The sequence below is a fragment of the Arctopsyche grandis genome, chromosome 8 (assembly GCF_051622035.1).
Source record: "Arctopsyche grandis isolate Sample6627 chromosome 8, ASM5162203v2, whole genome shotgun sequence".
Classification (NCBI taxonomy): Eukaryota; Metazoa; Arthropoda; class Insecta; order Trichoptera; family Hydropsychidae; genus Arctopsyche; species Arctopsyche grandis.
This window is the reverse complement of record NC_135362.1, coordinates 9,128,004-9,153,396: the sequence shown is the minus strand read 5'-3', so window position 1 is coordinate 9,153,396 and position 25,393 is coordinate 9,128,004. Positions and strand designations below refer to the sequence as shown.

The following is a 25,393-nucleotide window of genomic DNA, read 5'->3' as shown; positions in this document are numbered from 1 at the left end:
CGATGTTATCCCGACCCAATCGTTGCCTTCGAATAAACCGTCCCATTGCTAAACTGAGAAGCACCCTCTATCTCTATGTAAGTCTGTGGTAATGGGAAATTCATTGCCAATTGTACTTACGAATCGTTGTGAATGAGCCGTTATATTTTTACAAGGTTTATTTTAGTTTCACTTTTTATATATTAACTACATATGTAGAGATATCGCGAGGTAAAAGGGAAAAGGATAGGGTAATAATTAACATAGGATAATTTCAATTCATAGCCAATCATTTCAATTATCCAGCAGCATGACTCGGTGGTTGGGCATTTGCCTAGCACCGAGAGGCGCCGGGTTCAACTCTGTGAGTTGACCTCGATTGAAAAGAATTTATTCTGAGTATGTATGTAATGCTGCTGGTCAGACTTGGATATTTAAGCAGTATAACTCAGTGGTAACGTTTATGTTTGGCACCAAGAGATTATTGGGTTCGATCCCGGGCTAATCTTTAATATACTGCTAGTTAGATTTGGATGTTTGTGAGTCCAAGTCGATCGATTCTTACCAGAGTTTGCCAATTTTATCTGATGAGATATGACTTTCCTTATAAATCTATGCCCAGTGAACACGAATCTGGTAATAAAAAATGTTGATTAGCTCGATATTCGGAGATATGTTTTTTAAATCGCGCGATTTTTCTACATTTTGGTGTTGTTCGGTCGATGTCTCAAAATCTGTCAATTTTCTGTTCAAAATGAATATTAGAATCTATAATAGGGTATTTTATCTTTCATTTGTAGTACTTTTCAACTTTCAAATCTATTTAAGTAGTCGTCCAGTTCAAATCAAAAGTCAAAAGTACGTATTTTCATTTGGGATATTTTCCCACTGTTAATACTATTTTATATCGAGTATTTTCTATTGAAACATGTTTATTGGGATAGTGTTCTGGCCGCACTATTTTTTGTTTTTGTTTAAAAGGGTTAATTGGAAGTGTGCTGAATTTTCAATCGGTAAAATTGCGAGCTAAAAGCTCGTACTAGTATATGCTCGTATTTACACGAATCTGAATTGAATTAATAGGGACAATATATTAAATTGTCTTTATATGAGAATTAAATAAAATTCCACTTAGAAAAATCATATTTCGACTATTCTTGTGGATTAATAACAAAAATTCCATTGATAACTGGCTTACCTCGATAAAATAAACGAATTTTTGTTATTTAGTTTAATATCATAATGTATTTATATAAATAAAAAAATGAAACCAGTTTCCACAGAGTCAATTATAAATTTCGTGATTCCAAATTGGGGTCCAGGCCCCGAGCGATGCGCAAAAATATTTTCGTCGAGCGAAAATCTAAATTACGATCGCGTAAAACGGTCGTAAATTTTCCGCGGTCTCGGCAAATTAAGATTTTAATGCGAAATATGATATTTTGTATAAATATCCACATGTATAATATACGTATGTATATGGGACGATAATTTCAGGCTCACACGTATGTATGAATGCGCAAACTTGGCATTGAAAAGCGAAAACTTTTCCGGGGTGTAATTTGCGTTCGGCGAACGTGAGAGTTTTCGAAAGTGAAAATCCAACGTCAATATGATGAATAGATTCGACGAGAGATTTCTTTCCATTGAAATTCAGTTTTAACAGCTCCAAAAATAACAGTAGAAGACAAATAAAAGACCTCGATAAAACGTTTAGTTTTTGTAAAATTTGTATTCTTTTCTTCATACATTATATATATATATAGCAAATTCATTTCAAATGTGTCGATATTATAGTACGCAATCTGTTGAAATATTCAAGTGTTTGAATTCATCAATTCGTTCGTATAATTGTCGGTAAATGCTTCTACGAAAAATACTACATGTTTTTGATAAAAAATAATAACAATTATACAACACTTAAACGTCTCCCTAGAATGCATACTATATTATCGCATCACTGTCTAAAAACAATCGTCCTGTGTTGTATGTTAAAAGAATATTCATATACATATGTACGTAGCATCAAAAATACATTTCTAAATTAAATTAAATTTAACCTAACCCGACCAAAAGCAAATGTGCTAATTAAATAAATAATGAAAATTGGGACAATATCCACAATTACATACATATACACGTACAAATATTGGAAAAAAATCACGTGGAAAAAAAGAAAAAAAATATTAAAAGTACGCTAACATTATATAAGTCATAGTCCTCCATGCGTAAATGTTATTGGCAGTTTACTAAGCACCGTATTACATATTAATTCATCGAAAGGCAGTAGAATGTCCAATGAGGTCTATGAAATATGTATCTGTTTTTTATATGCAATAATTATTATAATATAAATGCAAATTAATATTATACAGAAAGCCGCCTTCGTGAACTATCATCAAACGCACGGTTTGGTGAGCGGCAGACACAGATTGTAGTGAGCGGTTTTGTTCCAAAAGTCGTTCGTCTTCCAACTGCACCATCCCTTGCTTACGACAGTGCCCAAATCCTCGTGTCCAGTGTAATGAGGATCGAGGATTAAATAGCGCGTTTCACCAGATTCGGTACAATATTCTACACCGAGTATAGTGTGAGCTAACACTCCACCACCTAAAATTTAAATCATTTAGTTGATTAATACACATCTAAGTTACAGTGCAAGTGTCCCCACTATTTATAAGAATTGTAAATAGGTTTTTGAGCTCTTTTTATTCCTATTATGCTATACATTAACATTAGAATAATATAATACTATGATTACTAACCAAATTAAATTAAAATGTAAAAAAGAAAATGAACAGTAGATCAGTAGCTATTAAAATAGATATAAAATGTATTGTGAACATAATTTCGTAATAATAAAAAGCATTTAAAAATCAAATTTCCACTCTGGTTCGTTCATGAGCATAGTAGTTTGTTTATACACGAACTATTGGTTTCAGTTCAAGTGCAAGCAGTCAAAAGCTATCTTCAAATATACTTACCAGGTGTCGCATGAAACTTTTAGTAGTCAAAACGCCGGTTATTCAATAGGGAAATCCTATGGAAACCACAGTACAACTTTGATGTAATTTCTGTTTCTGCTAACATTAAAAACATTGCAACCCAATTGATCAATGGTTAGCATGTAATGCTTTGTCACAGGTTATATCCCGTATACTGCTCGCCAGACCTTGGATATGTTTTATATGTTCCGTAATATATATGTAACAGCAGTAACCGACACAATCAATTCATACTACATACATATACAACAGTACATATCACCGAAACGTATCAAGCAGAACCGGTTTTATTCGATCTTCGTCATAGCAGCAGAATATACTACTGGTTAGCATATAATGCTTTGAACAAAGTGGTCACGGGTTCAAATCCCACTGGTTTCTGCTGGCCAGTCCTTGGATTTGTGACTCCTAAGGTCGATCGTTTCCTATCATAATTCGCCAATTTATCTGATTTCATTGAAACGGTTCCAACAAATTTGCAACCCTGTCCTATTCCTTTGGCAAAATTCGAATTATTCAGCATTTCGATTTACGCTTATTGTAAAAATGCTCCAAATATGTGTATGTGGTTGCTAATCGTTTGATGATAGATGTCGTGTTTAATAAATGGGTGTATACGTGCTTAAATAATAAATAAAAATAACAATTCTTAATCTGTATAGCACGCTCATCGCGTTGGAGCAATCTATTAGACGAGTGTGCATGATTGATTGAATAAAGAATGGGAGAAACGATTGAGAATACTCAAACTTATGCCTTATCAGCAAAATAAACTAGTGGTTAGCATATAATGCTTTGAACAGAGTGGTCACGGGTTCAAATCCCACTGGTTTCTGCTGGCCAGACCTTGGACATGTGACTCCAGGTCGATCGTTTGCCGATTTATCTGATTTTCAATAAAACAGTTCCAACAAATTGACAACCTTCCCTATTTTCTGGCAAATCTCGAGTTTTCAGCAATCTTGACTTTCGCGGAATTGTATGAAATGCTGCAAATTTACAAATCTGACCATTAATGTATCTGTGAATGTTAATTGATATGTATTTACTTTGTATAATACTTGTACCAAATGTACAATGTTTCTGGCTAGGAAGGCGCATTAGGGTTAACTGTTAGGCCTTCCTGTATACATTAAAAAAATAAAAAATAATAGTTTGTGCATGAACAGACTACATTGTAGTTTGTTTGTCAATTTGTTCTTTTGTGTATACTAAAGGCGCAACAACAGCAAATCGTATGCCCTGCACATGTACGTGGTTTCCAGCTGGAAAGGGCATTTATTAATTAGTACAATCTTAGTATTTCGACAAGTTTCTTCTACATTTCTTCAAATAGAGGAATCACTGTTAAACCTAGACATACAAGGATAAAAAAACACGTGCTGTGAATTTTTCTGGCCAGATTGGTTCGTGTATGAATAAACTAGTATGTTCAAATCGAAATGTACACTTGAAATGTGTAGTATATGTGTAGATACACATGCATATTAAAAATCGATATGTTTCATATCAATAAGTCGTAGTTGTCAAAATGCATACATATTACTCGTGTGAATTGTATTCTTTTTGCAGAACCATGTCTATAAAACACACACATAAAATCAAATCAAATAAACAAACCTATCATAATGGGAGAACCATGTTTTTGAAAGTGGAATAACAATTCTTGCGCATAGCTTTGAAGTTCACTTCCAGAATTGGCAAAAATTATCTTCGATTGAACTGAAAACAACGATTCTAAACAGAAGGACACTTCGGTCGATCCGATCCATTGCTTTGAGCCGACAAATGATGACATTTTATCGCCGATTTTCACCAAACATTGCTGGATTTGTTTATGGGTCGGAATTGGTTTATCGGTATATCCTTGAAATCTAAAAAAGACACACAAAATGTAAGCATGTTTTTGTAATTACATGATATTTTATACAATTTATAATTACCTAAACCACGAGCATAGGGTTTGAAGGGATCTATAAGCACAGCCCCAGCCATCGTCGTCAAACTGATCTTGCATATAATGATGATACGTATAGAATCCTCTAACTATGGCGATTCTGGAGTCCGGTTTCGCGCCAACTTTCGCAAAGATCGCCTCGTGAGGGTTTATAAGCAATCCATCGGGTGAAATTTTATCGAAAGGATATGCGTTTCCTCTTTTAAAGCAAGGCCATAAGCTCGGAAGAGCCAGCAATTTGTGTAAAGATTTCCGATGAGACTCTACAGACCAAGTAGCGTCGTTAATTATTTCATAAAAATCAAAGACATTTACATGACATTTAATAATGCAAACCTGTAGCATCATCGGTCACCTCTCTCGGAATAATTTGAGAAAAGAAGTATCCGCAGTTTTCTGGTAAAAAGTGAAATGTGTCTGGAATTTTCAAACCAGCACCGTCGCCAATGCCTTCTTGTCCTTTAAAATGACAGTTCATATTAAGTATTGAAACAAAAATATTCTTTTAAATACAAATATGAATGTTATACTTGCCTAATTGTTCCAATAAATTTTGTTCTAATAACCTAAGAGATTTGCAAGCACTCTCCAAAAGCACATTGTAAAGAGGCACTAATTTTGTACTTAGGTGGGCCAACGTCAGTACATCAATATTTATGGGCAATTTGATACAATAAGCGGCTGTAAATATACCTATTTTTAGTTTAAAATTTAACATTAATAGTATTCAAAATCAATAATAGCTTCAACGCACGATTTCCTTGAGTCGACATCATTTTTACAGCAGTTTTAATCAATTTTTCAGATATGGAATCCCTTGAAGTCTTGAATATTAAATTGACAGGAATAACATTCTGAAATATGGAATGACTTATGTTAAAAATTGATACATAAAACGATTATTTGAAGAAGATATTATTATACATACAATATCAGGACAATTCCTTCTCTTCTTTTTAGATAATTGTTCTGATAATGTTTCAGTTAGTAAATCTTCTACGGATGCATTTCCATCTAATCCGTTTATATCTGCTTCGATTTCGCCTCCAACTAAATAAATTTTTGTTCCTGGAAAATGGAACGAAACTTGTCCTGCCGCTATCTAAAAATACATAACAAATCGTCAATATAAATATAGAAAATTTTATAAGATTAAAAATGGGAAATAGCTGCACCTTTTTTCTTTTAGACTGTATAGCTTCTTTGACGCCATTGCTTGTAACCTCACAAAATAGCGGCAGTGTAGTTTTAAGCCGTATGTGAATGAACTGTTTCCAAAGATCCTCTTCTGAAACCACTTCATATTGAGTCTCTTCAAGGCGATCGTGAATTAGAAAATGTGCCTTGAAGCAGCCTTGATTCGACGTCAAAATTAAAGGATTGTCCGTTGCGTCGACATTCTAAAAGCAAATTGTACTGAGAAAAACACGTGGCTACTATTAATTATAGAATAAAAAAATAAATACCTGCAAAATGCTTCTTATACTGCTCTCGGACGCATCTTCGCCAAATTTCACAACACCGTAAAGTTCGGTATCGCTCGGGAAATTAAGTTGTAGATCTTTGTACGTGATTGTATTGGATTCTTCTTCGAATTCTAAAGAATATCCGACGATCAGTAATGTACTATCGTACATCAAACCGAAGAGACAACCATGGCTTGCTTCTGTCTCAAGTTTAGACAGTCTCTACAATTGGAAAGTGATTTTGGGTCAACGGATGAACTCATAGGTCATATGGTGAGTATAGGTTTATAAAAACGAAGACAAAAATACAATTAATTAGCATGTAAACATATTAAGTGTTGAAAAATGTCAATAAAATTAGGGCACGGCATATGTGGCGTGAGGTTACTTTATATCAAACGATGACGTAAAAGTATCATTATTTCGATTAATTATATAAAAAATATCAGGAAAATTTATTCTTTTTGATTAAAACACGCGTTAATTGACAAAAACGTGTAATATTTACCTTAACAACACAGGACGAAAGTTTAAGACGTGGTGACATTTTGGAAAGTGTTGCCAACGCATATACACCTGTCATCCGCGTTTCTCTTGTGTGGCAACAAGTAAAATTATTCATCATGCAGTATTTAGTATATGTCGTCATTTTATTAATGATTATTTATATTATAAAGTCGAAATATGTAGATCATGCTGAAATATGCCAAGTAGTTAAAATAAAAATGCTTCATTTGAATAATAATAAAAATGAGTCTACCCACAGCCGTCGCGATTCCAAATGAACCTATTGACAGCCAAAGAACCTATTGACAGCCAAAGAACCTATTGACGGCCAAAGAATGTGTGTTTAATATAGAATTATTTACAGTCCACCTTTCGGTAATATTAATATTACAAAATATTTAATATCTATACTAGTTGGATTTCCAATGTTAAATATCGTATGAATATGAAGTAATAAACAAACCAGTACAGGTCTGTTCATACCTAATGTGACCATTTATTTTTGTCCTCAAAATGGGACATCTAACCATTTTTTACGTAATAGTATGTGTATTCAAGAAAACGTGTATTTTTTCATAGTTTTTATTTATTAATGAAAAGAACAAGAATGTTGATGAAGTAAAGAAAAGAACAGGAATGAATAATATAAATATAAAAAAATTATGTTGTTTTATATTTTTCTGATGAACAAATTTTCTTAAGTATTAAGGTCTATTCATACCTATCCAGCACGACCCGTATCCTGCAGGTGTCCTGCAAGTACGGACAGTATTCTTTAGTACATTCTATATGGACGCGCATGAATGCGTAAATACGCATGCGCGAATGGAGTATGAATACGTCCATATAATGTACCAAAGAATACTATCCGCACTTGCAGGATTGCGGGTCGTGTTGGATAGGTATGAACAGACCTTACATCGAATTGATAAATTATTAAAAACAGAAACCCAAATAGAAAATTTAATAGCCTAGATTTCATTGGAGCTCTTTTTTCAAATGTAAATACTTATATGCAGTGCTTTTTATTTTCTCATGTAACACGGTGGTACAGCGTTTCGACACCTTTTTATGGTTCGATGATTACTGGGTTTGCTTTTAAATAAGAATGAAATTCTTGGCAGGATTTCTTAAAATTGATTTTAATTAACAACATCGCTTTAAGAACTGCAATTGTGTTTTTTCGGTCGTCCACAACTTGTTCATCTGTGAAAAGACTCTTTCTACGGGTGAATTAGTTCCGGGCAGGCATAAAATGTATTCAATAATTATTCGATATATATATATAATAATTCAATAACTATACTCTCTTTTTGAAAACGGGATATTTCGATGTCCCGAAGCTGTGCTTGGGGACAACGGGACAGGCTACCTAAAAACGGAACGGTTCCGTTCAAAACGGGACGTATGGTCACTTTATTCATACCTATCCAGCACGACCCGTATCCTGCAGATGTCATGCAAGTGCGGATAGTATTCTTTGGTACATTATATGGACGTATTCATACTCCATTCGCGCATGCGCATTAACGCATTCATGCGCGTCCATATATAATGTACTAAAGAATACTGTCCATACTTGCAGGATTCGGGTCGTGCTGGATAGGTATGAACAGACCTTACATCGAATTGATAAATTATTAAAAACAGAAACCCAAATAGAAAATTTAATAGCCTAGATTTCATTGGAGCTCTTTTTTCAAATGTAAATACTTATATGCAGTGCTTTTTATTTTCTCATGTAACACGGTGGTACAGCGTTTCGACACCTTTTTATGGTTCGATGATTACTAGTCAAATGTGAACCGGTTACAGGATAACTGGTCGCTCTAGATCGGTCACACGTGATCACCCGTCACAATAAAACTGGTCACGAGAAAACTGGTCACACCCTAAAATCGGTCAACCAGTTTTCTCGTGACCGATTTCAGGGTGTGACCAGTTTTAGGGTGTGACCAGTTATAGTGTGACGGGTGATCACGTGTGACCGGGTGTCCTGTGACTGGTTCACATATGACTAGTAATCCGTTTACCCCTTTTTATATCAACATTTTTTTATGTTTCAAACGAATATTCTATATAATACATATAATTTGAATATAATCTTTTGCAATAAAAACTTAACAAGAAGTTAGTTCCGGCACCTTTTTCCAAGAAAAGCCCTGTGTATATTTAACTATTGCTTTACCCATTTTATTAAAATTAATTTGAATCCTTATTTCTTATTTACTATACAATAAAATAAATACAATATTTTAGGATGTGCATATATTTTGTATTCAATGAAGAAAATGACAACATTTTATCAATTAGAATTGTGAGGTTTTTTTTGTAACTACATACATATCTAAATATAGTTTTAAAGTGCAACCACGAACATTTCAAATAATTCAGTGATTAAAACTACATATTTTCATATTTAAACTATGTCTTCTACAATTCTATTCTACACATAAATAATTTATTATATAAGAACATTAAAACGACCCTGTCTATTAATAACAAATATTATATTTATGTATTTATTAAAAATACTAAATAAATAAAGCTATAACTCCATTATTTTGCATTTAAAAATTTTCTACAAAAGCTTATCACATACATATGTATTCACTCAAAATACACTTACTAATACTTTTATATCGTACTTTAAATGCTGTGTAACAATAAGAAATAAATTAAACATTTAAGAATAATATTTTGAACGAGAAATGAATCATTCTATTGGACATTAATATTGCTTCATGTCGTGTATTGAAATAAGAACGCTGACGGAGTTCGGACGGGTATTAGTCTCGTATCACCATTCGGTAGTTTCAAAACCCAGTATTCTCTTCCGTTGATATTTTGTCGCTTTCCACCACTGTTGTAAACGGATTCGTATGTTTCACCGAAAATAGATTGATACGGCGGAGGACCAGGAGAAAGTTTATCAATTTTTGAAGTCGGAGACTTTTCCTCATTTGCTTCAAAACGCTCGAATTTTTTAACGAAGGAATGGGTACATATGCGCTTCCAATTCTTAAGAAAAACCTAAAATAGAAAACGATAATTTAATTTAAACAGATCTTACTGTAGTACATATGTTTATTTAATATTATATTGCATTCAAAATACTTCAAATATGAAAACAAGCATTGACATCACTATGCCGAATCCAGCTAACAGGTATGTCATTGCTAAATCACTGTTTCTTAGACGTCTTTCATTTGACTTTAGATTCAATGGACAGATTTGGTTAGCGGGCAAGTCATATCTCATTTTAAAACTTATTATGCCCGATTGAACCAGTGAGAGAAGTCTGCATACAAAAAAAAAAAGAATTATTATCTATTTCTCACAGTTTTCATTTACAAAAGCGTTTATGATTTAAACGAGGCTCTTTAATTTAATTATATACAAATGTAAGTATTAAAATTAACATACACAGGATCAAAAAGGTAATGCAGATTGCTGTTTGTTGGATAAGCAAAAGCTCTAGCCCTTTTCATGAATACTTTTGTTGTTGTTACGTAGGTGCATCTATTTTTCTCTTCAATGTTGTGTTTTGTTTTATTTTTGTAATCATTATACATGAGGTGCTCAACGGCAGGCTTGTCTCGTACATAAACATAATCAGCTTGAATGAATGGCAAGTAACCGATGTCTTTGGAATCCGATTGAAATACTCCAAGCTTTTTCTGAACCATATCATTCAACTTGTAAAGAGGTTCATTTGACTGTTAACAAATGATATTTCAAAACATTATTAGCTAAAATGCAAAATATACACACATATATTGCTACACACTTTGTCATATGTATATTTTTAAAATGAAATATACTATTTTAGTCTTTTTTCTTTTATGAAATACAAACATTTTCCTCGTTTGTCAGGCGAAAAGGGTCATTTTTCAAAAAGCAATCAAATAAAAAATTCATGAATGATTTCAACAAAACGACTCGCGACATACTAAAGAGGGTCCTTCGTGAGGACGCCGCCGTGCAAACACATTTTTTTGTATTTACACACCTATTGATAGTAGGAAAAATGTTATTTTACACACATCGAACGGTATTCCACCATTAGAGCGTGTCGATCGGACATGCAAAGTGGACAAACGGCGAAATTGAGGATAAACATCAACTCAAACTACATATGTACATTGTACACACATTATATGTACGTAAAATGATTCAACGCAAATTTAAAACTGGCCGATGATAATTCATTTTTGAATATGTAAACAAGTAAATATACTCACATTAGTGACTACGTATTCTACTGCGCTGCCTTTCTTTGCCATCCATTTGTTATTTTTACTGACCAGATCATCAGGCTCGTTAATGGATAGCGTGAACTTGGACAGGGTGAGAAAAGCAGTCAAATTGGCAGTGTAAAAAGCTGACAGTAAAGTTATAAAGATCCACCATGTTGCAAATAATATTCGTGTTGTATCTGAATAGTAAAATTAGGGTAAATATTTATGTTTATATTATACGTAGATTGATTTAATCTTCTTTGAAAGCATTACAAATTATGTTGATAGGTCAGCATTATTTAATAATATATCAATTGAACTACGTAAGCATGCTTATACCGTAGATTATAGTATCATTATAGAGATTGTCATCTAATCAGTATTAGAAAACAATATAGGTAGATAGATTTTTGATAAAGAAATTATCCAGAACTATTGATATTACCAATAAATACGTATGTACATATATATTATGTATGTACATACATACAGCGGCGGTTTATCATACCCCGAAATAGACCTTTTTTACCAAAATATACAATATTACTTATTTTAATTATTTTATTTATTTAATTTGAGTTTTTTTTTTGTAATTTACCCTATCTGTATTTATGTCAATTTGTCAATTTCGTTAATTCCATCATAATTTCATGTAATAATTTGTTTAACTTGGTTATTTGTTAAGCTTATTATTAAGCATAACATTGAAGATTCATAAACATAAGATTGAACATACTATTGTGTTCAATCTGTTATTTTATTTTAACTTTTACAATTTGATTCTTACTCAATTTGAAAATTTGTATAATAAAATTGTTATTAATAATTTCCTTGGTTGACTTTTATATTTTTATTAAATTATAATTTAATATTATGCAAGTATGATTCCACCTCTTTTTGTATATATGTAAGTACCCATAAAGTACTCCAAAAACTCTTAGTGTTTAAGTACATATAATAAATAAATAAATAAATATGGTTGTGTAAAATTCTGATGAAAAATGATATACTGAAAATCATAGTAAAAAACGATGATAGAATTTTTTTTTACTGAAGTGGGGGCCTCAAATTTAAAATGCGCCTGGGGCCCCCCATTTAATTGATATGCCACTGTTGACATTCATACATATATGTACAATTATATTTTATTATAAGCTCCCTCAGTGTGTCAGTTTAATGTCAGCAGTACATATGTACATCTATATGTACATATGTATTATACATTCAAAAGTAAGATTGAATAAGTACATAAAAAATATATTATGGATATCAAAATTGATATTTATTGTAATTAATACTTCATTGTAATTTTTTACATAAATACAAATTAAGAGGGCTGGACACCAGCGCCTTGTCCATACAAACGTATTACACTTCTCCCTTCCTCAATTATGGCACTAGAGAAATTATTTTTTAATATGCTATGGATATCCATGATTGGGATGCATCTATCGTTTTATTTTTTTGATTAGTTATTTTTTATAGGAGCTAGGAGCAGCCAAACATCTATAAAATCGCCTCTTTTTTACACCCACAAAAAGAGTCCAGGTGCTTATTTAACGGTCGATTTAAAAAAAAATACCTTTCTCATACCGATGATGAAATTTTTTTAAAAATTGGTCCAGTTTTGGAGGAGAAAATAGGAGAATACGAAACCTCGATTTTGTCGATTTAAAATACGTATTATCTGGTCGAAGCGAAACTCTCACATTCACTCAATATATATATTGAAGAAAGGAACGGCAACAAAATTAAGGTTTCGAGTGTACAGCCCTCTTAATAAGCAACTTAATTGTAAATTTTTACATAAATACAAATTAAGTCACTGAACTAATAAATTTGAATGGTAAAACTATATGTTCAGCTTAAAATGCTTACGCATTTTGTATACTTTAAGAAAAAAAGACCAATGAAACTACATACATGTAAAAATCAATATAAGAATATGTCGTAAAGTTTGTGCATGCATCATATGCTTTGAATGATGAGATCGAAAGATATCAAGTGGACGAAACAAAAAGTAGGATGGATAGTCGGGAGACTAAATAAATAAGTGAAAATACTCGAAAATATGCAAATACATATATGTATGTACATAAGTATATAAAAGTAAGCAAGGAAGTCCGAATTTATGCTGGGCAGATAAATTAAGGAGTGCAATGGAGTGAAAGTGGTCTAAAATGCTTAAGGTTGGAGAAATTTGTGAATGGTTGAACGCTGATGCAATCGTTTATAATGATAATGATAATAATATATGTATGTATATGCAGAAAAAACTTACTGGCATCGGGCGATAGTGTTGTCCCTTGTTTGATAAGAGCTCCATAGACGAACCAAAGACACGGTGACATTCCGTAAGGCTTGTTGTTCTGATCTTTCGTCAAAATATATCTCACCCAAACGGCGATGTAAATGAAAGGGCCAAAGATGATGACGGAAACCAATATCAGATACCAAACGTTCTGGTCGAAAGGTGCCAACAAACCAGAACCACTGGCTGACTCTCGAGGACGTTTCATCATGATGACCCACTCTCCCTCGTCAAGGCTTTGGGAATACTTCACGAATTTGTGACTGTCTATCAGTTTGGGCAGAAAACCTACAGCCAAGTCGATCTCCTTTTAAAATTAAAAAAAATATACAGTTAAAAATTTGCAAAATAACCGTTTAATATAATATTACGATTGAATAAAAAACAAATGCCTTTTTATTAAGCATTCCGAGCAGGGAATTTTCCGGTTGAGATATGCTTCCTTCGAGGTTTTCCTTAGGCAAAAATACATCGTACGTGAAATTGAATGTTTTCTGAAGTATGTCAAAGATTTCGAATGCCACCCCTTTTCCTCTCAATGTATCGTTTATCCTAATTGTATAGCTCAATGGATAATTCTGCAAATATGTCATGCATATATTCATATGAAATTTTATATAACAATCATATTTTTCGTATTATAAACGTACTTCAATGGTGCCGACTTTTAAATGTCTTCCGTTTAATTCTTCTCTGAAAGCTTTAACCATGTTCACTTTTGATTCTGTCGAAATTAATCCTACAAATCGAATAATTATTCAGTTGATATTGATATCTCATTCGAGAGACAAACATTTTAATTTAGGACAACGTAATACGATATTTCAAAATTCGTATAAAAATGGTTTTCGAACATTCTAGTTCGTCCAGCTTCGTTGCACAATACATTGACATGGTGATGAAATTATAAAATAGATATAATTATAAAACACTATTGGTTTTACCCGGCTTCGCTTGGTATTTGTAATATAAACCGTATAAACATGGCCAATATACATAATAGTAAACATTTATTTGTTTTTTTATTAAATTTATTTAAATCGAAAATAAATATATTTAACCAAATCCAATCATAGCCACTCATAACCAACTAACACACAACCGGAACTGAAAAAATAATCCTAATATGGAACTGAAAAAGGAATCCGAAACCGGAAATTAAAAAGAAATCGGGTTCCGGAACTGGAAAAAAATACCGCATCCGGAACTGAACATTGAATTGGGATCCGGAACTGAAAAATGAATGAACGGAACTGAAACCGAAATTAAAAAGAAATCGGTATCCGGAACTGAAACAGGAATCGGGATCTGGAACTGAAACAGCGACCCGGAACCGGAACTGAAAAAGCAATCTGGATCCGGAACTGAAAACGGAATCGAAATCGAAATGAAAGTGATATCGATATCGTCGTCATAGAAAATAAAATTTTTTCGATAAAGTCACGGATTCTACGAACGAAAACTCACATACAAACATACATACATACAAAGTCTCTTTTTAAATTATATATTAGACTAGTGGTTTTACCCGGCTTCACTCGGTATTTGTAATATAAACCGCTTAAACATGGCTAATCTAATAGTAAACATTTGATTAAATTTATTTGAATATATTTATTTTATTTGAATTTATTTGAATATTCATTCGTTTTTTTATTAAATTGAACGTCACAGATTCTACGAACCGAACATACATTATATACAAAGTCTCTTTCGAAATTATATATTAGATATAAGATATATAAAATTGACCTCACCTTCGTTGAAGGGAACATCGCCTATTCCCGGAGACAACGTCGAATTTAAAATCGTCGACAGAATTATACCAAATCCTGCCATATTATTGTCTATTTGAATATTTTATTTTCCATCTAATGTAAGACATCGTCGAACTTCGATTTAAAACAAGATCAACTGTCGAAAAAAAATTTTTTTTTGTTTAATTATTTCAAAACATTCACAATGTGTATTAATCTTACAAAAAAAATTTAATTAAAAGACTGTTTAAGTTGAACATGAAAGTGAAATATCCGTAAAGTACCGAAAGCTGTGAAGCCTTCGACGGTCTGAGCTTTTCTGACGAGCAATGGGTTAAAAAAGCTCGCACAAACTACATACATATACATACATATAAATACACACCCCTCCTCCAATAAAAGCACTATTTGCTCACTATAAAATTTTTATGCAGCACATTACAGGTAACTGCTTCGATCTATTATGTATGCACTAGACAAAAGTACTCATTTTTTCGCGACACTTTTCCGTATCCAACAATAGAAAGTAGTGTGTTTTTTTTATTTTTAAATGCTTTTTATTATTACTAAATTATGTTCACAATACATATCTTATATCTATTTGAATAGCTACTGATCTACTGATCATTTTATATTTTATAATTTTAATTTAATTTTGTTAGTAATCATAGTATTATATTATTCTAATGTTAATATGTACAGCGTAATAGGAAAAAGAGCTCAAAAACCTAGTTACAATTCTTATAAATGCTCATAATACATCTAATACATAATATTAATTAAAGAATATCTAAAGTCGATGACCTAAAGCAGCTTGTGTTTAGGTAATCTGTGTATATACCTTAAAGTTATAGACATTTTTTTGAAATCACCGAGACTCTTCACAAATGTGTTAGTATGGTTATTAGTGATTCTGTCATAGAATCTACTGGTTAGTTTGTTAGTAATGCCTGTAACAAACGGAATATTATATATGGCATGCAGTTTTTTCAAGTTAGTATATATGGGTGTATTATAAATTATTTTTAGGGATTTATTTTGAGTTAGGAAAGGTTAGTATTTGAGGCGTTATTCCATAGAGGTGAAGCATAGGTTAATAATTGTAATATGAGCGCGGGATATAATTTTATTTTATTTTGAGTTGATAAAGAACTATGGCGATTAAATATTGGGTATATTGAGGATAAACCCCGCATCGCCTTGCATTTCGCTGCCTCAATGTGAGGTGCCCATCTCATTCTTTTATCGAAAGTTACTCCTAAATATTTTATTACTGACTGCCATTTCAGACATTCTCCAGAGGGGATTTTCAGATCTGAACTTGGCTTATGCTTTCTAACACTAAAGAATATAGCGTCTGTTTTGGTTTGACTAATTTGAATTTTCCACTTAGTGAAGTGTTCCGTCATTGTTTTAATTGCGAATTCAAAATTTTTACGAATAGTGTCTGGTAGCAGTGTGTTTGCGAAACATATCTAATATACAAATATACATATATACACTGAAAATACGAATTATGTATATTTATATTTAGTGTTGATCAGCAAACACCGTTGGAATTTGTTTAAAGTTCAATTCATTTTGATTCCACTGAGGAGGAAAAATTTAGCTTCAATACATAAGTGTAATTTTTTCCATATAGTATTTACTAGTTTTACTAAATGCTGCAATCATCATCGACGATGGGAAACGTAATGTTTTGAATAATAAATACACAAACTGTAGTCGAACGTTTACATTTTATTCCAGTAGATATGTATAATCGTTGAACTATACGTTCTAGTTTAAGCACATAAAGCTACATAAAATATGATAAAATAGCTTTCATCGGTTAGGTTGCGTGCTGAAAAATTGTATCTTCGTGTATTTTTGCAGCAATCAACGGCGCATCAATACAATATACGTTGGTTTATTATGCACATTATGCTGTGTGCTTTTTATTTTCACTAGTATAAAATTTTTAAACCTGCCATTAAATATATAATACCTTCACGAGGAATAAAGTTTATCGTTTCCACTTTCTCTACAATTATCTCATACAAGTATATTATTTTAAACCTTTTCAAAGTAAATTGACACACTTCACTTCTCTCCTTGTTTAATTTTGGTACCGGAAATATTTATAAAATTGTGTAAAATATTTAAAAAGGCTAAAGCTCGCATTAAGACCCCGACAACAGCGCGCAGAATTAATTAAAAATAATGAAAAAATAAGCTTTTTCTTTTTTTATTTAATTTCACAGGACTGCTCATCGACACAAAATTTATCAAGGATATGGTTTTCCGCTAAATTTTCATAATTCTTAAACGGGTTTTTAAATTTGGTAAGCGGGATTTGAACCCTATAATTAATATTTATTTATTTGACATACTTGGGAGAGGCGGCAAAGCCGATATACCCAAAGGGTTTGATTAATATTATTTATATATATTTGTAAATTAATTGAGAAAAAAATAAAATACATTCAAAATGACAATCTATATACATATATACAAATTAATGCCTGTGTGTGTGTCTCGAGTAGGCTCCTAAACCACCAAACCGATTACAATGGAACTTTCAGAATTTGTTCTATGCATGTCCGGGAAGATTACTATGAAAAAAAATCGCCCAAAAACGGGAACGAAAACGGGAAAAACGGGATTGAGTCTCATTGCAACGCTATAATTTCAAATATTTTCGCATCACGACCAACGTGCTCGCTGCCTGCGTTTTACCGACAAATGGGACCGGGAACGAGAACGGAAACGAGAACGGGAACGGGAACAGGAATTGTATGTGTTATTGTGGCATTGCAACGCATGCCGAGCTCAGCTTGTATTAAAATAAAAAAAATAAAAAATAAATAAGAGAGAAAAAAAAGTAAACAAGAAACAGAAATAAGATATTGGGAAAGAAGAATTACAGAAATCTTTTAAGTTTAAGAAATACATCAAGGTTATTCTTAAAAATATTAAGGTTGTCAGAAATTACAATATTATTGGGAAGATTATTCCAAACTGAAACCACTCCGTTTGAAAAGAAGGAATCTCTGATCAATTTATTATATTTTTCTTTTTGGAGTCTAAGCGAGTGACCTCTGAGGTGAGTGTTTTCGTTGAATTTAATAAGATTGGACATTTAACGTTTATATGCTTACATTTTTAAATTATTATTATATATTAAAAACGTTAATATTAGGTCTTTCGGTTAATATTAACTCACTATTTTTGAGAATACATGTTGAAATTGGTTTTTTCAATTTCATTACAAAAATAATCATACTTTTTAAAATAAAATACATAGTAATAAGGGCAAAAACACACCGAGGGGTTTGCGGCACGTGTTTTTTTAGATAGTTTTGCACATGTAAAAAATGCCAGTACGCAAAATAAAATACGTTATGTTAATAACGTCAGAAGTTTTTTTTAAATTTATTTTGAGAATTTGCATTAAATATTAACCACATAAGTTCAAAACTGCATAAAAAGAGACTTGAGTGTGTATATATTTTTTAAAAGAAATATCAACATTTTGATATATGTATGTATAATAGATACTCAAGTTTTAAAATATCAAAAAAAAAATTACAAAACAAATCTTTGGAATGCTAAGATAAACGTTATTTGTATGTATGTACATATGTATGTATATTTAGAGGTCACATAGGAGAAATCTTTATATTAGTTTAATTGTATAATATATTATTTTAATCATTTTCTATTATTTTCTTCGATTTATTGTAAATGTTACAGTCGAAGTGTCTTTTTCAGTTGTAATTTATTCCAACTGGCGTTTCAGTTCATTCATATTCGAATACAATTCAACTAGTATATTATATCTCTACAAGCGAAAATACACTTTCAACAATGTGCGGCTTTTGTTATATTAGGTATATAACAGTTGAGTTTTGACAGCTGTGATATTTTTACGAGTGGCTTAGAATTCAATAATGCGTAAATATTTGCTAGGTATTACGTATAAAGGTAATAAGTACCGTATTACGATAAATATAAATATGTGTTCTAAGAAAAATATGCCTTTCCAACTGAATTTACTAGTCGAGTGATGTTTTCACGAAAACCTAATCTCTCCTCTTAACTGGTACCAACTTATAGTTGACCTGTATTTTCAGTTATTATGTATTTTGACCAGTTGGAATATAATTCGCCATATGGATCTAGTTACATGGGTTAGACGGAATATATTCCAACTAGACAAAATATATTACAACTGAAAATACACTTCAACTATGACGGCAGTTGGTATCAAGTTAGATGGAATATATTCCAACTAGTCAAAATATATTATAACTGGAAGATAAACTTCAACTGTAACATACATATATATGCATGTATAGTATTTCACTGTTTTTAAAAAATATATATACATATTTCTTTAAAGCTGTAAAACTAATTGAAAAATTACAAAATAAATTATTCTGCAATAATATAGCCCTTATAAATTGAACATTCCACGTACAGCAGGACAATAATATTTATGTTTATTTCTGTTTCATACGTCTCTATGGTAAAAAATAAATCGCCATAGCGACGTTCATGTTTATTCAGGGCGATCGAATCGAAAGTGACAATTTAACAATGGATTGACAATTTAGGTATATTTAGGTTGATTTTAAGTTTGTAAATACTATCATCTATATGAAAATGTCATTTACGAGCGTTGTTCTTAATTCAGTGATTTTTTGCCGAATTTTCCACGACACCGTGTAAGTACATTTCAAATTTGATCGACACGCTTACAAAATGTCGATAATTACGATCAATTTATAAAGTGTACACCGCCTGTCATTTAATAATGACAATGAAAACAAAGGGTAGCCCATGGTTTGATTCTGTATTTATATGTTCATACACACACATATAGTATGTATGTACAATAGTATTGATCGCTTGTACGTACGTATATAGACGTCAATAAAACGTCAAGGATTGAGTTTGCAATCTTACATATTGCGTTCATATTTTTAATTTATCATCATACAAATGTCTAGATTTCGCCGATGCCATTATTGGATAAAATCCAGGAGGAAGCTCCAGAAAAATTTGTCAAAAATGACAACGCATCATCAAACGCTTCTACATCAACAACACCTATAACGAATTCAACGGTGAGCTCTCCAAATTCGTTCGAATCAGCATCTCCGGAAACATCCACACTTTTCAGGTAAATAATTTTGAATTAATTAAGATTCGAATACTTCATTTATATTTTATGCGGTTTTAGAATAATCTCTGCATCGCACGAAAATGGATTCGAAAATTCGCTTGCTGTCGAACGATTGAGTTTTCCACGAGAGCAAACTTTGCTTGATCTTTTGGTATGTATTCACTTATTTTACTGTTGTTATTTTTTGATTTAAATTGTTCTTATATACTTAATTTGCTGTATTGGATAGATTCAATCCAGTGGCGTTGAAGATGTTCATCAATTGAGGCAATTGAGAGAGGTTCGCTTGAGAGTCGTGGCCGCTGCAGTTTCATTGAGCAGACTCGAAGTGTACACGCCGTATGTTAGAGTTTTACGATTGGATGGAAGTGGATTGACGTCACTTAGAGAGATAGGAACTACGCTAAATCATCTCAAAGTAATGCATAGTGTATTTGTTGTTTTGTAAAATAAAAGAAGGAAAATATTTAACAAGTGTTTTTTTAGGTTTTGCACGTTTCAAGATGCGGTTTAACAAATTTGGATGGAACGTTTGGTCTGTCTAATTTGACGGAATTGTATGCGGCCGATAATCACATCGAAAACGTTGGACCTTGTGCCGTATTAGAAAATATCAAAGTCATCAATTTGGACAGGTTATTTCATTATCGTAGTGTGTGTAAAATATGTATTCTAGGAATAATCACTGATTGATTAAATACATACAATATTTATGCAGTAGGTAAAAATTGTATACATATGAAAGATATATACATAGAACTAAAAATTTTAATCTCTTGTTAAAATCGTGATAAAATACATTTTGAAAACATATGTGCTATTTTCAGTTTAGCGTTTGTAACCTCATTTTTAGAAAAACATTTTCGGAAAAAGTTTTCTACATACGTATATTGTATGTATGTACATATGTATGTATATTGATTTTATTGTTTGGTACATATTCAAGTAAGGTATTACTATTTGGCGGGTTTGACTGATTGATTCCAATGTTAAAAATAGTCTTAAAAAGTCAGGAAATAATAGGAAATTACTAATATAAGTAGGGTGACCATACGTCTCGTTTTAGCCGGGACAACCTCGTTTTTTTGCCCATTTTTTGCGTTCCTCTAAATTGTTTGGTTTGTCTAGAAGAATTTTGTAAATAATTTTTTAATTGATATATTATTTAATTCCAAAATTTTTCTTGTTTTTCAAAAACATATATTACATGTAGTATATATGTAAATATATATTTATATAGAATGTATTCATTTTAAAGTTACATTTAAATATTGTGTGACATGATTCATTTAAATGTTTCTGAAAAAAAATCGTTTTGTGCAATTATTTTCATCATAATTATTTTTAAATAACTTCAAAATAGAATATGTATAATATTATATTTAATTTTATTTTCTTCTTTTTAAGAAATGTACGTTCTGGTAAGAATTATATTGCTTAACAAAAGAAATAATCATAATTTTTACAATCAACAGAAACAGAGAAAAAAATCAAGTTTTATTTTATATTTTTTATCTTGTTTTATATTTATTAAGTTTTATATTAATATTTTTTATCTTGTTTCTATTTTCGTTGTGCACAAGAATTGTACATTCTGAAAAAAAAATTTTGCTTGACAATATATTTTAAAAAGGGGGGTTGCAAAATTTTTATATCGGAGGGGGGGGGGGGTAATTATTTTGCCTGGTAAATATAGTCGCCCTAAAAAAGGGATAAGTGATATTCCAGAATTTGCATTCAAATGAATTTGTAGACGCTTTTTTTTATTTTAACGCTCTTTCTGTGACTAAATTTGAAAAAAATGATAATATCTTAGATATTATATTCACAACGCCTTGCTTGTTATAGAACTAATCTTCTTCTTGAAAAAAATGTATTGAAATATGAATTTGAATATTTTTCAGAAATCCATTGAACTCTATCGCAAATGTAAGTTTACTGTCGTTGTGCCCTCATTTGGAAAAGTTAAGTATCAAAGGTACTCCTGTATCTAGGATGCACGATTACAAAAAGATCATGAAGGATTACATGCCCAATTTGAAGAAGCTAGACGGCGATTTTACAAGTGAAGAAGGTTAAAAAGTCATAGATTAAAAAAATAAAATCGTATCGATTATATCTGTGACGATTTATACTATCAATTACAGACTCATTCGAGGAATCGATGGGAACCGATATCAACGACGAGTCGTACAAATCGATAGAGGGCAATCTAAAAACTGACGAAACCGCCTCGTGTTCCATTGAAGTCAGCAGCCTAACCGAACCGTCATCAGAAGATAACGAAAATCACTCGTCGAATTCAGATTGCGCAGACGATAACCAATTCGTATCTAATCGAGTACGCAATGTATGTAGTTACGATAATTATTAGTGATTTAATGATGACATGCATATTTAATATGTCACATTTCAGACTCAGAGATTAGCTTCGAATGGAAGACCCGCAACTGCTTTGGGTATTTCGAATTCAGATTACAACGCAAGATGCCATACTGCTATGCGTAGACCTTGCACAGCTCTGCCCAATAACACTCGTAAATGTTCCCGTACAAATATTAATGTAATAAAATGAGTATATGATGGTACATTGTCGGATGATTTGTAGGTGATGTCGATTCGATGAATTTGCCAACTTTTCCTGAAGCAATGGCTGACACTTCTCCCAGCTCTTTAACGTCTGGTGGGATCGTTTGCGGAAATATAGCTAGAGCACTCTCTAGGGCACGTCCTCCCCAAAAACCTCTGAGACCATCATCATCGAAGCCTTTAGATCCGTGGATTATAGGTCCGCCTCAGAAAGATGACGAAGAAGTACCTGAAAAATCAACTAATCCTTCTCAAACTAAATCTGCGTATACACTTCGAAGCGTTCAAGTAAGTTTTGTTTTATAAAGGAACCATATTTGAGTTGTGTGATTTTTAATATTGATTGTTTCGTTTCATGTTAGGTGGATGATGATTCAAAAAACGCTCACTTGCAACTGTTAGAAGAGGCTAAAAAGTTTATCGATGAACCGCTTCCTTCTAAGCCAATAGAATCAGCACCAGTAATAGATTTAGAGCTCGGTATTGTCGGAATGGTAAATTCAGACCCTCCAGTGACCCAAGATGCTGATAATAAATGGATAGAATGCTCTGAAAGAGCCTTGGTCGTATCTAGACAATGGAGAAGAGCGTTCAAAGTGTATCGGAAGCAAATTCGGTTTGTGTTACATTTAATACGCCTTAGAAAATATGTGCATACATAATGTGTGTATTTTGATGTTAATTTCATTTTAAAATTTTATAGAATTTCAGGTATCAAAAGAACGGACGGTGACAATTGATTTTGCAATTTTAGATGAATAAGATTAAAAGTGATCATAGTACAATTTTTAAAGGTGTAAAAGATAATTTATGATTGTTAATAACGTGTAATGTTTACAGAATATAAAAATAAACGGTATATAAATTACTATCTGTGCAATTTTAATACAATCAGTAGCGCACAGTGTCCGACCTCGAATTCTGATTCAAAAGCATTTTTATCGTCACTAACAATATAATAATTCAAGTTTAATATCTAATTTCATAATAAGCACATCATCACGGATCGTGATAAAGAAAATCAGCTGGCAAACTAGTCAGGGTCAACTAAAAAGGTACCAAAGATTTCATTATCTCATTAAATATACACGAATTCTTGAAAGTTTGGCAATCACGTAGTTGTATATAGATTGTGAAATCGTACCTAAATCGTTCTGAATATGTATACTTAATAAATTGGTTACGCCTGATAAAGTATTTGAAAATATTTCATTTGAGAGATGATCGTCTGGACAAGATAAACTTTCTTTGTAAATAAACAAAAAAGTATGACGTAAATCGCGTCACCTTATGCGAGTGCTTCTTTAGCACATGATATGAATCTTTTTTGTATAAAGTAAACTTTTTATTATTATTTATTTAATATATAAATACCTGGAATCATATACGTATATCCAAGGTTTGGCTAACAGCATCAGGTCAAGGCTTAAATCCGTGACCCCTCCGTTGTAAGTATTATACGTTAATCACTGAAGTATGCTGCTGTTTATTATATTGTAACGTGGAAACATGGGAGAGAGTATCCACTGTCTAAGAGCATTCGTGGGTGAAAAATACAGATCCCCGGATTAGGTTAACGGAACTCAGTAAGTGTTCGAACAAAGGATACGCTGGGGTTCTCACAGAACGGGGCGAGTGCAGGTAGACCTACGTGCCTAGACAATAGACACGCCAACGGAACGGGGATGCTATGTTGGGCAACTTGTCCGTAAATACCATAAATCAAGTATTCTGGAGTGAGCGGTAGTTATATGTGGACCTCCTGAATGGTTAAATAAATGCTGTGGAGCGACTTTGGCCTTTCATTTGGATCCTGAACCTAATACCCTAATACCTAAACCCCTACCCAACAATATTCTATACTATTAAGCAACCAATTTTTGTATATTTGTCAATTTAGAATTTTTCAGAAACCATCAATTCAGTTGAAACATATCTCAGTAAACTTTAAAAAATCAAAAGTCGTTTAAGATCTTCAATGTACTTTTCATTTACTAGTGGTTTTACCCGGCTTCGCTCAGTATTTGTAATATAAACCGCTTAAACATGACAAATCTAATAGTAAACATTTTATTATGTAAATTTATTTGAATAGTTTTATTTTATTTAAATTTAATTGAATATGTATTTGTTTTTTTATTAAATTTAACGTGACGGATTCTACCACCAAAACCTTACATACATACAAAATCTCTTTCGAAATTATATATTAGATTATTTGTCCCGGTCGGCATCTCGACAATGGTTCGGTGATTATTCCGCACAAAACGATCTCGCAAAAGTCATAGTACACGCAAACTATCATATTAACGAGAACTCGCGTGTCAAATATTCCTTCAAATATGCGACGATTGTGGTGTGCGCGATCGCAATGTGCGAAATAATCCGATTACTCTCGACAATTATGGCAG

General features: G+C 32.1%; 3 protein-coding genes across 5 annotated transcripts; 1 reads left to right on the top strand and 2 right to left on the bottom strand.

Moving 5' to 3' along the window:
• Window positions 1-1,684: 1,684 nt before the first annotated feature.
• Window positions 1,685-7,007, bottom strand: Ufsp2 (UFM1 specific peptidase 2). Of its 2 annotated transcripts, none has more exons than XM_077437030.1 (10): window positions 6,916-7,007; window positions 6,408-6,629; window positions 6,117-6,341; window positions 5,870-6,043; window positions 5,696-5,795; window positions 5,476-5,622; window positions 5,278-5,400; window positions 4,928-5,204; window positions 4,605-4,858; window positions 1,685-2,589 (listed from the first exon to the last, which is right to left on the bottom strand). In XM_077437030.1, exons 1-10 carry the CDS (start codon window positions 6,988-6,990, stop codon window positions 2,378-2,380), a joined length of 1,809 nt encoding a protein of 602 aa, XP_077293156.1. In that variant the 5' UTR covers window positions 6,991-7,007; the 3' UTR covers window positions 1,685-2,377. The 2 variants fall into 2 exon arrangements, with proteins under 2 accessions (XP_077293156.1, XP_077293155.1); XM_077437029.1 differs by having other exon boundaries at window positions 5,476-5,634; window positions 6,916-6,999.
• A 2,649-nt stretch (window positions 7,008-9,656) lies between these two features.
• Ir76b (Ionotropic receptor 76b) lies at window positions 9,657-15,541 on the bottom strand. Its single transcript, XM_077435549.1, has 9 exons — window positions 15,508-15,541; window positions 15,224-15,380; window positions 14,117-14,205; window positions 13,859-14,044; window positions 13,437-13,773; window positions 11,159-11,352; window positions 10,341-10,633; window positions 10,032-10,215; window positions 9,657-9,947 (listed from the first exon to the last, which is right to left on the bottom strand). The coding sequence occupies exons 2-9, from the start codon at window positions 15,303-15,305 to the stop codon at window positions 9,657-9,659; spliced, it is 1,656 nt and encodes a 551-aa protein (XP_077291675.1). The 5' UTR covers window positions 15,306-15,380; window positions 15,508-15,541.
• A 4,389-nt stretch (window positions 15,542-19,930) lies between these two features.
• LOC143915115 (uncharacterized) lies at window positions 19,931-23,852 on the top strand. 2 transcript variants are annotated; one of them, XM_077435547.1, is made up of 11 exons: window positions 19,931-20,040; window positions 20,218-20,390; window positions 20,451-20,544; window positions 20,623-20,811; window positions 20,880-21,028; window positions 22,298-22,467; window positions 22,541-22,743; window positions 22,810-22,930; window positions 23,002-23,270; window positions 23,345-23,598; window positions 23,686-23,852. In XM_077435547.1, exons 2-11 carry the CDS (start codon window positions 20,227-20,229, stop codon window positions 23,720-23,722), a joined length of 1,650 nt encoding a protein of 549 aa, XP_077291673.1. In that variant the 5' UTR covers window positions 19,931-20,040; window positions 20,218-20,226; the 3' UTR covers window positions 23,723-23,852. The 2 variants fall into 2 exon arrangements, with proteins under 2 accessions (XP_077291673.1, XP_077291674.1); XM_077435548.1 differs by lacking the exon at window positions 19,931-20,040 and having other exon boundaries at window positions 20,224-20,390; window positions 22,541-22,734.
• Window positions 23,853-25,393: the final 1,541 nt, after the last annotated feature.